Source organism: Thrips palmi, unplaced genomic scaffold (genome assembly GCF_012932325.1).
Source record: "Thrips palmi isolate BJ-2018 unplaced genomic scaffold, TpBJ-2018v1 HiC_scaffold_1, whole genome shotgun sequence".
Taxonomy (NCBI): Eukaryota; Metazoa; Arthropoda; class Insecta; order Thysanoptera; family Thripidae; genus Thrips; species Thrips palmi.
Genome location: NW_023144620.1, coordinates 10,393,443 through 10,407,492, shown reverse-complemented (window position 1 = coordinate 10,407,492; position 14,050 = coordinate 10,393,443). Strand labels below are relative to the sequence as shown.

Genomic DNA, 14,050 nt, shown 5'->3' with positions numbered 1-14,050 from the left:
CCCAGCATGAGGCTCAACTGACCTACGGCCAGTGCCTGCCGGTGCCTAGGTCGCGCAACAATGAAGTGCTGGAAGTAGAGGCTCGGGGAGGGGCGCACGGACTTGTGGGGGGATACCGTCACCGTCCAACGAGGGGGCCTCCATGGGCGGGGCGCTGCGGGGCGTGAGGGGACTGCGGGGGCTCGGGTCCTCCGGGGAGCTCTCTGCAGCCGGGTGCCCGCTGGTCCCGCCGGTCCTGGCAGGGAATGCGCCGAGCCCAGCCACCGAGACTGGCGGTCCGAGGATCACTCTGCACTCCACTCCGGCACGCGTCACTTGGCCCGCCGCTCTGCTCGACTCCGCTCGTCGCACCGGAATACGAACCAACAGGTAAGGCTCGCCACTTTCGCTCGCAAAGCCTTTATCTCAGCCGAAAATTCGGGGTCGAATCGACGTCGCGGCACTCTATATATCGCTTTTCTCCTCGAATTTTCCCGAAAATGGAAGAAGTTATTTTGAACCTGTTGAATCTTGGGCAGACGGGAATGCCTTAATCGGGCATGCACCGACCCAATTTAATGTAAACAAATTCCTCAAAATTCCTTGAATCTGGGACTTTACTACCTTTCCGATCAACGTCGATTCGACACCCAATCGGAAATGAATTTTCGGCTGGGACTATTGCACATTGTTTTTCAAAAGGATTTTGGCCCTCGATTTTAGCTAAAAATTGACCCTAAATCGTCCTTGAATCGACACCGATCTAAAAGGGCCGCTGACCTTGCTGCATTGGTCGCTCGATCCAAGGTGACGTGCACGTGTGAGGAGTCTTCACCCAAACGCGTGAGCGGCCGGGAGCAGGGGTCTAATTTTGCGAGAGTGTCGAAAGAGCAAAACTACTGTCGGCGTTTGAACCCGTGCCAAAGGCGGCGAGATTGTTACCGTCCTTGGACTGGACTACGCCTACCGGTCCAGAAGGTTATTGCCAGCGTTTGTTGACGCACTGATTCAATGCGTCATGATTCAATGAGATTTTTTTACTTTCCTCGCATGGAGACCTTGACATTTCACTTGTAGCCGAAAGTGGCAGCTGCGCTCCGCGACAGTATACCTACCTCACAGTGCCATCTTCAAGCCGTAAAACCACTTGCTGACCAGTCGGTGCTTTCTTGCGTGGCGGTGCGTGGCGGTGCCTGGCGGCCACCGGGTGTATTCGTGATTGGGTGACAGCACTGGGTGCTGGGTGCAAATTGCGCCTCGCCTCCCGCTACTGGACAGGACAAACGACCCTCCGCTGCCACGGCCGCGCGCGCGGGCACTCGCAGCCAACAGTTTTCCCAGCCAACTACTTCAACATCGAGTGCACTCACTAGGGCTTCTTGACTTATTTCCAATTTTGAATTTGGTTGTCCATATCTCGCAAACTGGTAGCGTTAGCAAAGTGACACGCGCGGGTAGCTTAATTTTAAAATTGAGTGACCAATTTTAATTTAGACCGTGTATTGTACCAAACAGCCTGTTAGTAATGTTAAAATCGGATCTTTTTAAAATTTGCCAGCCCTGTCAGGCACTTTTAAAAAACTGAAAAAGTCAGAATTTTTGAGACTGCACATCTGTTCTGTAAGAGCATGTAAATCATATGGTGAAAAAATATTTTCTTGTGTTTTATCTGCGTGGTTGTTGCGCACTCGCCCCATGCCACGCGACACGCGGAGAAATTTTCGCGTGTCGCGAAAAGAAAAAAAACACAGTTGCCGGCTTCTGCTTTCGGCGCTGATTGACACCTGCTCTGCATACTACATGCGCGACGCGTGTTTCGCGGTTGGCAATACCGGCCAGCCAATCACCGGGCGCCGATTTAACGTTGATATTAGTTCGCAGATTACGGCAGATTAGGTCGATTCGGCGCGATTCGCGTCGATGGGCGACCCGTTCCTCGGCGGCGCCTTGAACGCGCCCTCCGACGCGCGCATGCCGTCGGCTCAGCCAATTACCGCGCTGGTAGAAATTAGCCGCTATCGCGTGGACGAAGGCGCCGAGCAGGGCGCCGTCGTGAGGGCCGCGCGCCGCTCGTCTGGAAGGCAGTGACATTTTATGCAAATCGGTGGCCGCGGGTTCGTCGCCTTGGGCCGCGCGACTCCACAACTCCGTTTGCAGAGATAAATGGCTGCAAACAGAGCTGAGGAGCAGCGGCCCGGCTCGGCCCGGCCGCCCGCTGCGCCTCGCTCCCTCTGCAAACACGATGCGACTTCCGATGCAGGGGCCCTGGGCCGCGGCAGCCTCGGCCTCCCCGCCAAGGACGCGCCGCCGCGTCCGCTTGCGCAAGGGAGGCCCGCGCGCCGGGCCGCCGCCGCCGAGCCGCCGAAGTCAGTCAATAATTGCTCCATTGAGCGTCGCTGCCAAAAAACGCCATTGATGGATGTTCCCCTGCGAACTGGCCCACGCCGCCGATTGTCTCCGCCGCGTTTTCGACTTTCTGCCATTGTTCTTGGCGCTCCTGGCGGCGTCTTCACCTCTCGCCCTGCGTGTTGCGCCGCTGCAATAAAAGTGCAACACCGGCGACCTATGGACTTCCCCGCGCAGCGCCGCGCAGGCAGGGCGGCGCCGAGGAGTCACGAAGGGCACTGCAGGGTAGGGTTGCCGCCGCCGTAGTGGGGGCGCCCAAACACGGCCGGATGGCAACGCTAGCAATTAAAGCGGTCCGGCGGCGGTAGCGCACTGCCGCCGCTGCACGGCTATACACTGGGCAAATGGCAGCTCAGCGCGCCATTCGCGCTCACCTGTGTGCGAGCGTGTGTGTGTGTGTTTTACGACACTGCCGAGCTGTCATGCGCCGCGACGCTGAGCCGCGCCGCGCTGGCAGGCGTCGCCATGGCGTCGCGGCGGCGCCCTCCGCGGTCCACTCCGCCGGCCGAAAGGGTCAGTACACTTATGCAAGGACGGCGTCGCTCGGCCGAGGCGCGGCTGCCCTGGGCTGCCCGCTCGCGCCGCTCGCCGTCCGCGTGCCGATCGCCGATCAGCGTATCACCTGCTTCCCTCGCAGCTCCGCAGGCAGGCCGGCGGACTGGAGGGCCTCGGCAGGGCCGCGAGCGAAAGCCGCAGTGTGTGCTCCAAGGGCGGCCAATCATGTTTACGTTTCAGCCGGTGGAAATAGCCATCGCCGGCCGGCACTCCGCTCGGCTCGCTGATTCCATATTCCACGCCGCGGCCCTCGGCGCGGCCTAGACCGCCTGCGTGCCGGCCGTGCCGCCGGACCGCTAACCCCCGCGCCACCCAGGCGCCACCCGTTGCAACACCGTGGCAGTGAACCCATATTAATTGGCCACCCTCCTCTCGGTTTCCCCCGTTTCGACACAAATGAGCTCACTAAAAGTGGCTTGACGGCGGACTGGAAGGCTAGGTGCATGCGCAGCTTTCGAAACGGATGCGGGCCCTTCGGCGCATTTCCGTCCGTTGCAGTGCAGGAGGCGCTGCTCGGCGCCCTCCGGCCATAAAGACGATGTCTTTCGAATGCACTGGGCCAGGAGCTTGCGTCTGACTGCCAGCCGTTTTCGAACGCTGTCGCTGTCTCTCTCGCACGCAAGCGGCGTCCCGTAGGGGTGCCAGAGAGGAGACACTCTTTCAGCCTGCTGACTTCATCTCTGACGTGCGATGCTCTTTACGCAGATCGCCATGCCGCGCCTGCTCGCCGACCTGGACCAGCTGAGCGAGGAGCAGGCCTTGCTGCTCTACAAGAAGTGGGGGACGTCGCCCGAGGCGGTGAGGCGCGACGTGGTGGCGCTGCGGGAGTGGCTGCAGAAGCAGCCCCACCTCCCCAAGCTCACGGGTAAGTGTCATTCTAGTGTGGGCAGTGTGGGTCGGCCGGGTCGGGCCGGCGTGTTTCAAGGTGCCGTCAAACCGGCACTCTGAGCGGCGCCCCGGCCGACGCCGCGCAGACGGCATGGCGGCGTGGCTCCGCGGGTCGAAGCCTTTCCTAGCCGCTGCAGCGGTACACAGTGGGCCAGAAGACCGGTGGCGGCGGCCAAAACTCTACATGCGTTTTTAACTCCAGAGTCGCTAAACAGGACCCGAACCGAACGTGTGACCCCATCAATGGATTGCTCTCCGAACGAGGAATCCATTGGTGGGGTCACACGTTCGATTCGAGTCCCATTTAGAGACTCAAGAACTCAAATCGCGCCTAGGGGTTTGGCCGCCTCCACTGGTCTTCTGGCCCACTGTGCGGCAGGTGCCGGGCAGGCTCGTCCAGAGTCCAGGCCGTCCGCGACACGCGACCAGAATTGGCAAAGATATGCGTCGCCGAGCCGGACCGCCGGACCGAGCGCCACTGCGGTGACTCAATTATTTCAAGCCGCTCAAGTTGGCGAGGGGTAGCGACGGGACGGCGTGCATGCGTGCACTCGTGCAGTGCGTGCCGCGGTGGCCCAACTTCCCGCGGCCGATGGCGGCTGATGGCGGGTTGTCGCGACGGGTGACGCCACTTCCCGCTGATGAAGTGGTCGATTCTGATCGTGTTGGGTTGGCTGCAGTGACAACGACGCCGGCGACGTCCGCATCTCCGTGCGACCGCCGTACTCGCCGCCTTCTTTCACAAGCCCGGCATGCGCGACTGCGCGAGCGGCGCGAGCACCCCTAACAGTCCGGCGCCGCTTGTCCAGGAAGGCGGTGCTTTTATTACCGACTGCGTGCCGCGGCGTCGCGGCTGGCCTAAATCCGACAATAAGCCGCATCCAGCCGCCGGCTTTTACTCGCCTTTACTGCCACTGCTTAGGGGTAATGGCCAGCATGGTCGGCATGGCCGCCGCGGCGAGTGTTTCACTTACGCCCCTTGTGCAATGCAGCTTGATGCAGCATCCCCGTGCCCCGGCCGCCCTGCTTGTGTGATTTACGCCGTTCGAATGGGACGGGGAACAAACGCCTCGCGCCGAACTGAACACCCCTTTACGGCCAGCCCATAGCGAGCGTGCCCAGCCAGCGCTAAAACTTGACCCGCTGGCCCGGCGCCGTGCTATCGGTGGCGCCATCTGGCGGCGCCTTCAGCGGGCTGCATTCGTCGCTCTGTCTCTCTCGCTCTCGCAGTGCGTCGCGTACAGGTGCGAGAGAGACAGAGCGACCGAAAAGCGGCCGGCGCAGCCGATTCGCCACAAAGTACTAGTGCACCGCGCACAAGTGGCCCCTAAGTGGGGCCTGCGCTGGGGGCGCGAGTTACTGCTTATTTCAAAACGGCGAATCGTCGCGGCGACGTGTCAAAACGCGCATGCGTGCGTCGCTGTAGCACGCACTGCATCGCACTGCACTGCATGCACCCCGCGGTGCAGCGGCGCTGCACGTGTGCAACTGGGCCGAGCTGGGGGCGGCCCAACCCAAAGGTGCCCAAAGGCAAGCACGGCGGTTCTGGCGGCACACGATTTCAAACAACGCTTGGTCTCGATGTGCGAGAGAGACGAAACGCAGCTCGGAATCAGTGCGCTGGTTCCCGCGGGGCTTCCACGAACGAACGGCGGTTCGGACTCTGCGTCACTCCAGCCATGCAAAGTGCACAGTGTGGGCGCCACGCGATCCAAGAATCCCAGAGCCTGGCGTCCAGCATCCGGGCCACCTTGTTGGCGCGCCGGAACTGTGCCGGCCGTGACGCCCGGCGCTCGCCTTTGACCCTGTGGGCGATCGCACAGCACAGTTGCATTGTTTGACGCCGCATTGACGTGTCGGGTCGGCCGGGCCGTTCAGCGGGTGCGTGGCACTGCGTGGCACTGCGTGGCACTGCGTGGCACTGCGTGGCACTGCGTGGCACTGCGTGGCACTGCGTGCGGGCGGGCTGCCGGCCACGCGAGTGCGCGAACCGTTCACACCGCCCGGTGCCCAGCATCCTGCAGCCGCTGCGGCGCCGCATCCCGTGTGCGCTGAGCCGCGTCAGCGTTCCGCTTCTCCCCCGGTAGCGCGGGCGTTTAGGTCTCCGAACACACACTGTAAAAGAGGAAGGCACGCAGCGCCTCCTAGCCGAACTGCAGCGGCCCCACCGAACTGGCCGGCGAATTGCCGTGTTCCGGCGGAATGCTGTTCGGTGGGCCTCGGACAGGCCTCGGCGTCTCTTCCCACAGTGGGCCAGAAGACCAGCGCCGGCGGCTAAAACTCTAGACGCGTTTTGAGCTCCAGAGTCGCTTAACAGGACTCGAACCGAGCGTGTGACCCCACCAATGGATTCCTCGTTCGGAGAGCAATCCATTGGTGGGGCCACACGTTCGGTTCGAGTCCCATTCAGCGACTCTGGAGCTCAAAACGCGTCCGGTATTTTGACCGCCTCCACCGGTCTTCTGGCAAATCCACTGTGCGTCCTCGGGCGCCCGAAATGGAAACGACGCGCTTGCGCAACAACATTGTCGCGTGAAACGCGGGCGGCACGTTTTTGAGCGCGGTGCCGCCCTTCAGGCGGGTTCCGAACACTGCGGCTTTTGTCGCTCCGTCTCCCTCGCACTCGTGGGGCGTTCCGCGCAGTGCGAGAGGGACGAAGCGCAGCTCGGAGTCAGCCCCTTGCCGGCTGGAACGGCGCCACTTAAAGCACGCCTCACCGCGGACCGGCGAGCTCTAATTCTTTGGGCTGATCACCATACTCAAAGGCTTGCCGGGCCTAGCCGGGCCCAGCCGGGCCGGGCCGCGTAATTTGTAAAGCCGCACTATTTGGACGCAGCAGGGCGTCCGCGCAGAAACGCAAGCAAGGCGCGTCATCCCGCCCCGCCCCGCCCCTCGGAAGTGGAATTAACTCCCGTACTCACTCGCTCATCCCGCTGACGTAACGCCTCGGCCGTTATATCATGGAACTGCGGGGTTGGCGCGGCGGTGCGGCGGCCAGATGGAAATGACCCCGGCCGGACTCGGCCACGATCCGACGCCGGCTGCGCCGCTGCGCCGGCTGCGGGGGGCCGCGGCGAGGGGGGCGGCGAAGAAGGGCAGGAGGCGTTGCGTCCGCGCTAAGGTGAATGTCGGGTCAGGCGGTGGCGGGCGGACGGACGGACGGACGGCGCTGTCCAGTCCGCCGCGCCGAGGTCATTGTCTGACTCGTCGCGGCCAAGGGGCGGGTCGCGGCGGTGATGTCACTGTTTATCGGCCGGGCCTAGGCCCTTGGCATTAAGCCCTAGGCCCCTATGCCTTAGGCCCTAACGACCTGGTGCCGAAGGCCAAGGGCACCAAGGCCCCGCCGCCAGGGCTCCACCGCCAGGACCGCCACCCGCGGCCAGAAAAGAGCATTAGTCGGCGATGGCCATGTCAATTAGGATGAACCTCCACCGTAAAAGTCGGCGCCAATATTTCAATCGGAAATCTCGCGCGCGGGAAGGATTTTATGTATCGGTCAGCGACTTTATGACCCCACTTGCCTACCTTTATTCATTCTCGAGGTGTGTATGTGTGTGTGAGTGAGTGAGTACGTCGGTGTGCTTGCGGTTAATCGAAGGTTGCCGCCGCCACGGAGGCGAATGCGGTCACTGCGAGGGAACATGAAAGTGAGAGGGGATAACGGAAGGCACCGAGAGAGACGGGCAACGCTGTTTGCGGATGAGAGTGAGAGAGTGGGGAGATCGCGCGAATGCGTCATCGCCCACCTGATGACAACCTGTAACACGTGGTCCGTCTTCTTCCCGCAGAGGATGAAGACGAGTGGCTGTGCCGGTACCTGCTGGCCTGCAAGAACTCCCTGGAGGGCTGCAAGAAGCGGATCGAGTACTTCTTCACGGTGCAGTCCATGTGGCCCGAGTACTTCTCGCCGCCGTCGGCGGATGTGGGCATCGCGTTCTCCGAGTACATGTGAGTAGTGTCCCAGAAGGCCCCGCTGTTCCCCGGAGTCCCGATGCGCGGCCGATACGCGACTGGTTCTGCGGGTGTCATCGGCCTTTGCCGAGCCTTGGCGCCTTGGCCGGGGCTTCCAGGACTGCGGCATGGCGCGGCTCGCCGCCCAAGGTGCTCAATGGGATTATCTCCTTTCTGCGCTTTCGACGAGGTCGCCGTGCTGCACCTGCAGACCCGGGAGAAAAAATGATCATCGCCGTGGCATCCGCATCGCACGGACGTCCGTTTTTTGCGTGTCGTCTGGAGTTTGACGAGCTTGGTGTGCTGCAGGTGGGGAGGCCCGCTGCCCAAGATGCTCCCCGACGGCACCCGGCTCACGTTCTACAAGTTCACGTCCAAGGTGGCCAAGCACGCGGACCAGATGAACTGGATGATGTTCTACATGCTGTCGCTGGGCTACATCGAGCTGCAGCTGTCGCAGCCCGGCCAGCCCCTGCACATCGAGTTGATCTTCGACGTGGAGCACTACACCATGGGCGTCAACAACTCCTTCATCGCGCACCTCGGCGAGTTCCGCCGGTTCGTGCAGTGCATCCAGGTGAGCGCGCGCAGGACGTGCACGGCGTGCAGGGCCAGGCGGGGCACGACGCGCTGCAGCGCGCCGCGTTGCCGCGCGAGATTTCCCGAGACAGATCTGCAAGGGTCAAGGTTCGCGCCCCGGCCGGAGCGGCGGCGCGGGGCCTGGCAGGGCACGAAGTGTTGCCGCGCTGTGTCACGCCGCTAGAAAGCTGTGAGCATAGAATGACTGCTGATGATGTGGCGTGGGGCGTGGCCGGGCGTGGCGGGGTCGAGAGGTGTGTGCGCGCACGGTGTCAACACACACACGCAGCCTTAATTGCCCGGGCAATGGCAGGGCAATGCCTAGAGGAACCCCGCCTGGATCCGCCCCTGCGCTCGAAAGGTTGCGGAGGTTGGCGGGGCTCGCCTCGCCCCCTGCACTGCCTGCACGCAGCGCGCCGCAGTCTGCAGGACGACGAGGTGGTCGGCATTGGGCTGGTCTGCTGGCCGCTGGCCGCTGGCCGCTTTCCTATGCACACGGCTGCAGAGGTGCTGTACATTCCCCCTGTCTGCAGGCGCAGTCCGAACCGCGCCGTCTCTCTCTGTCTCTCTCGCGCGGCCCTGCAGGGCGCCCCGTGCGTGCGAGAGAGACAGAGCGACGAAAGCACTGTTCGGACTGAGCTTGGTGGGAACGGCTTGTCGCCGTGCCTCACGCCGCGCCCGACGCCGTGGCCCCGGACGCCATGCCGCACGCCGTGCGCGCCGCGCGCCGGGGAGCGCAGAGCAGTCCGTATCGTTTGCCGGCCTTGACGCGAGCCCCGCGCCAACCCACTCGAGGACTCGACCGAGTCTTTCATTCACCTCGCGGGTCATACACCCAAAGAGCCGATCGTGCATTTCGTCATCGCAATTAGGTCTATTTGCATCACCCGGGCCATTAACCCGACCGGGCGTCGTGTCGTGACGTCATTGGTCCACGCTCTAGTTTGCGCTTTTCTCACGGCCGTTTCCGCCGTTTGCCGCCAGGTGGCGCTGCCGCTGCACATCCGCTGCATCCACGTGATGAACGCCCCGCCGCTGGCCATCGGCGCCCTCAACAAGCTGGTGCGCCCCTTCCTGCAGGACAAGATCAACAAGAGGGTACGTACTGTACGCACTGCGGTGCACAGTGGGCCAGAAGACCGGGGAAGGCCGTCAAAATACCGAACGGGTTTTCCAGAGTCACTTAATGTGGCGTGAACCGAACGTGAGACCCCACCGATTGATTGCTCTCCGAACGAGGAATCCTTTGGTGGGGTCACACGTTCGGTTCGAGTCCTATTTACCGACTCTGGAGCTCAAAACGCGTGTCGAGTTTTGGCCGCCTGCGCCGGTCTTCTGGCCCACTGTGCGGTCTGCCTCGCCGCGGCATGCCAGCGACGGGATTAAATCCGTCGTGCAATAAATGGGCTAGCAGTGCGAACGCTGCGAACGCTGCGAACGCAAACTGGGACAGCGGCCAGGCCGACCGGACCGGCTGCCGGCCGACCCACAACGCTCCTTGCACCCTGGGCGGCCAGGGCGGCAGGGCACTGGGTCGGCAAAAAGAGCATGTTAAGGAGGCGGATGGCGAGACGAGAACAAAGCACTGCGCACGCGAACCGCGAAGCGGCGACGCGGCCCACGTCTGTTGGGTGGCCTACCCTCCAGGCGAACCTCTAGCATAGCGCTAGCAGCACTCGCACCGGCGGTGGTTGGGCTGCATACCCGCGAGGCGCACGCGGCGGCGTCCTTGGCGGCGCGGGCACTGCCCGCCAGGCCGCCCAAGGGGCCGCGACGCCGCGCCGACTCCATAGAGGTTCGAGTTGGCTTTGCTAACTTGCTCCGGCGCGGTGGGGACGGGGCGGACGGGCGAAAGTCAGCGGGGGGCCATTTGTCGAGTGTCCAGGGCGGAGCAGCCATCGATCACGGCGGCGTGAGTCACAGCCAGAGCCCCCTGTGCTCGAGACGGACTCTTTGCTCGCGCCGCCAGAGACCCGGTGGAGGCGGCCGAAAATCTAGACGCGTTTTGAGCTCCTGAGTCGCTAAATGGGACTCAAACCGAACGGTTGACCCCACCAATAATGGATTGCTCCCCGAACGAGGAATTCATTGGTGGGGTCACAAGTTCGGTTCGAGTCCCATTTAGCGGCTCTGGAGCTCGACACGGGTCTAGAATTTTGGCCGCCTCCACCGGTGTTCTGGCCCGCTTCTGGCCCACTGTGCGTCTTCCTTCACGCACCCCCACCACGCCACACGTCCTCCAGAGGGCGGTGGTGGCGGTGATTCTTGTAATGAGTGGATTCGTTCTTTTAGTACCCTGCGGTGCTAAAGCGCCGTCGGCAAAAAAATTCCAAAATCCGGTGGATATTGTCCCTGGCAAACTGAGTGTGGCGGCGCTGCCTATCCTGGCCGGCGAAGCGGCGTTGTATTGAGGCGTTTTGCCTTTGTGGATAGGCCACTGTGTCGCAATGCCTGTTGCAAGCCCGCTGGCGGAACATTGAAAAACGCCTTCGCCACTCGCGGCGCACTGTATCATTACACGCGCAGTGCAGAGCAGCGGGCGCAGCGCGGCAGGGCCGCCGCGGTGCCCCTTCTCCCAGAGGCGTAGCTTCCATGACGGCCGACGTCAGAACTGACCTACTGCCCGGCCCAAGTTTGTCCTGCTAGCCTATCCGCGGGGCCTTGCAGGGGCAATGACGCAAACCTGCGAATTCGGCAAAACCTGTTATCGGCAGAGGCACCTCACAAAAGATCCTAGCAAAGTGTTCGCTTAACCTCGGCCCTCTCCCTCCCCGCCCCCCTCCCCAACACCGCCCCCGTCAGTCTACCGCGACCGACCCGCGCCTATTCGCGAGGAACGTGTTATACTTTTGTGGTTAGGTAATAGGGGGCCTGGTCCCATTGGCTAAGCGAATTTCTCACACACCAAAATCATTGACGTCAACGTTGGTTTGCTGTAACAATACAACTTCTGCCTTGACAGATCGTGACCCACGACAGCCTCGAGTCTCTGGCCAAAGTTGTCCCCGTGGAATGCCTACCCAAAGACCTCGGCGGCGAGCTGCCGGGCACCATGCACGACTACACCCGTAAGAGAATGTTGATTAGTTTTGAATCGTTCTTTGTTTTTATTTTGGCTGTTCGACCTTCTAATTGGTGCGTTTCTGCCCGCAGTGAAATGGGGTGATATGGCGGTGGCCGCGACCAACTGGTTCATGGACCGGCGCTGGATGAAGGCAGACCTCAGCAGCAAGCCCGACTGCAAGTTTAACTCGGAATTCGGCCTGGACGGGTCCTTCCGCAAGCTGGCCGTGGACTAGGCGAAGAGAGAGCAGCTTTTCTGCGAGAAGAAGAAATGCGACCAGCACCAACCAGTGATAATTGTAGTGCTGGACGTTGATAAACCTGATCGGCCGGGTTAAGACCAAGACCGAACTTGTCGTTCGGGAATAGGGTTTATAGTCCGTTCGTTTTACATACTACACCAAAGTGCAAAGTTGTTCCTCACTCGGAGCAGCTGGGGGTGCACTTCGAGGAATGTACTTGCGATCCCATCGCTGCATTCGTGCCTCGGGGCTGCACCAGGCATCGGATGTATCGTGTTGATGAGCCCCACGTAGGACCCTACTTGGAATTAATAAACTCGTCCTTGTGTGATGCGTTCAACCGTAATAGTTCAAATTAAGAGGATCCTGACAGTGCTCAATTTTGTTGATCTTGTTTGTAATTTTGTTTTGTTATTATGCGTGTTGAATTTTACGAAAGTTTTGACTGTTCTGCATCTACTAGCACTAGCAGAGAGTATGTCCTGCTTCTCCTGGTGGCTTCTCGATCTTAGAAAATGTTAAGGGTTCGCATTGAAGAACCAAAGAAGGGACAAACCAAAGGGCTGTTAACTCATTGTTCACACACCTCAATTTTTAAAAAATATTTTATATTTTTTAGATTTTATTCATTATAGAAACAGCACCTCTGGAAAGAAACTAACGTCGTAGAATGATTGACAATGGTTTTCCATGCACCTATCTTTTCGGCATTTTTGTACTTAGCTATTAAGGGCCTTTTGTCTGATTCAACAAAAATCTGACGGAAGTTTCACGCGGATCTCTTCCACTTACGTACATGCAGGAAGTGTGATAAAATATGTCTTGGAGAAAAAGAGTTTGACTCCGCCCCTGTCTAATTTTGTGATGTTTATAAATGTGATGTTCACGTATTGCGTGCAATAAATCCTACTCGTTTTACTCCATTTCCTCTTGTCTGCAATCGGAACCATTCCCCTAACAACACTATTAACGCGAACTACTTAAACATGACGAAGGAAGAAAGGAAAGTGAAACAGTAGTTCGGTGGGGTAATAACTGCAAGACCGTGGTGGTCATTTTCTTATGTCAGCGCCAGCCGAGAGAGTAGCGGTAATGAACGTGCCCAGCCCAGACCGACCGGGGTCCGTTCCGTTCCACTAGCAAATCACAGAGCAGCGGCCGGACGGACGGAGCGTCTCGCCGGCCGCGTCGAGAGACACGAGCGCTGCTGGGATGTGGGTGCCACCGGTGACACTGCGGGGGTTGCAACCTCAGTCGAAATCTGCTCGCAGTGGACTGACCGAGCGTCTTGAACGTGGCTATTAAAAACTCGCGTACTCAAAGCCGTGCTCTAAACCAAAACACCTTAACCGCGGCTTGGGTGTGATGCGAAACGGACGATAATTATTTGGCAACGCGTCGGCCGCCGCCAATAAGTTGGCGAGATGTCGACACTGGTCGACCGACACGGCGTCGTGGAACACACCTAGTTACACCGCGTGCGTGGAGGCGGTCATGAAGCCAGCGCGGTTTGGCGCTGAGGGTGGGCCGCTGCACAGTGGCCCAGAAGACCGGTCAAAACCCCGGGCGCGTTTTGAGCTCCAGAGTCGATAAACGCTAAATGGGACTCGAACCGAACGTGTGACCCGCGTACCTTAGGATTGCTCTCCGGACGAGGAATCCATTGGTGGGGTCACACGTTCGGTTCGAGTCCAGTTCAGTGACTGAGCTCAAAAGGCGTTTAGAGTTTTGGCCGCCAGCGTTGGTCTTCTGGTCCACTGTGCGCTGCGCCGCTTCATGACGCTACCGACGCGCGGCTCTCTGGAACGCGGTCTTCAGGGCCTCGACCTTGGGGACCTTGGTGCGGCCCAGTGCGGCCTGGAGCGCGCAGACCCATAACTAACGCGTGGGGCCCGGCCGACGCGGAGGGTCGAATGGAGCGCTTGGCCTGCTCGGAGCAAACCAGTCGATGCGAACAAGGAGCAAGGAGACCCCGCTTGGGGCGCTCCCTCCTTCCTGCGCCGACCGGCCGCCGGCCCGCCGGTCGCCGGCGGTGTGGTGTTGGCAGTCGCGCCGGCCGGCCGGCCTGTCTTCGGAGTCCGCGGCGGTGGCGGTCCGCGGCGAATCGGGACGGGACGCTGCCCCCACCCGGCCGAAGAGCGTCACTTTATTTTTGGCACGACCCGCCGCGGCGATACACTCTGATAATCTGAATCGGTCCCATGTTTGGGACAGTGCCGCGCCGCTCAGCAGCGCCGCCCGGCGGAGACGACCCGAAGCGACGCCGACCGAGTTGAACCTTGAACCGACGCGCCTAGACGCTGCACTGTGTCGTTGGTGCTAGGGTCCAGCCAGGCTGATGCAGCGGCCACCCCTCGCAGAACCAAAGATGGCGAGAGCTTTAAGAG

The 14,050-nt window shown here is 60.9% G+C and overlaps 1 protein-coding gene across 1 annotated transcript; it reads left to right on the top strand.

Moving 5' to 3' along the window:
* The first annotated feature begins 224 nt into the window (after positions 1-224).
* LOC117654403 lies at positions 225-12,590 on the top strand. The gene is made up of 7 exons (XM_034401018.1): positions 225-369; positions 3,646-3,805; positions 7,617-7,776; positions 8,089-8,356; positions 9,343-9,456; positions 11,321-11,426; positions 11,512-12,590. Exons 2-7 carry the CDS (start codon positions 3,652-3,654, stop codon positions 11,655-11,657), a joined length of 948 nt encoding a protein of 315 aa, XP_034256909.1. The 5' UTR covers positions 225-369; positions 3,646-3,651; the 3' UTR covers positions 11,658-12,590.
* The last annotated feature ends 1,460 nt before the right edge of the window (positions 12,591-14,050 follow it).

What these genes read in the sequence shown, in the direction of transcription:
- LOC117654403 (XM_034401018.1), top strand. Translation starts at nt 3,652, where the DNA reads ATGCCGCGCCTGCTCGCCGACCTGGACCAGCTGAGCGAGGAGCAGGCC. An exon ending in CCACCTCCCCAAGCTCACGG is followed by an intron (nt 3,806 to 7,616) that starts GTAAGTGTCATT and finishes TTCTTCCCGCAG; the next exon opens with AGGATGAAGACGAGTGGCTG. An exon ending in ATCGCGTTCTCCGAGTACAT is followed by an intron (nt 7,777 to 8,088) that starts GTGAGTAGTGTC and finishes GGTGTGCTGCAG; the next exon opens with GTGGGGAGGCCCGCTGCCCA.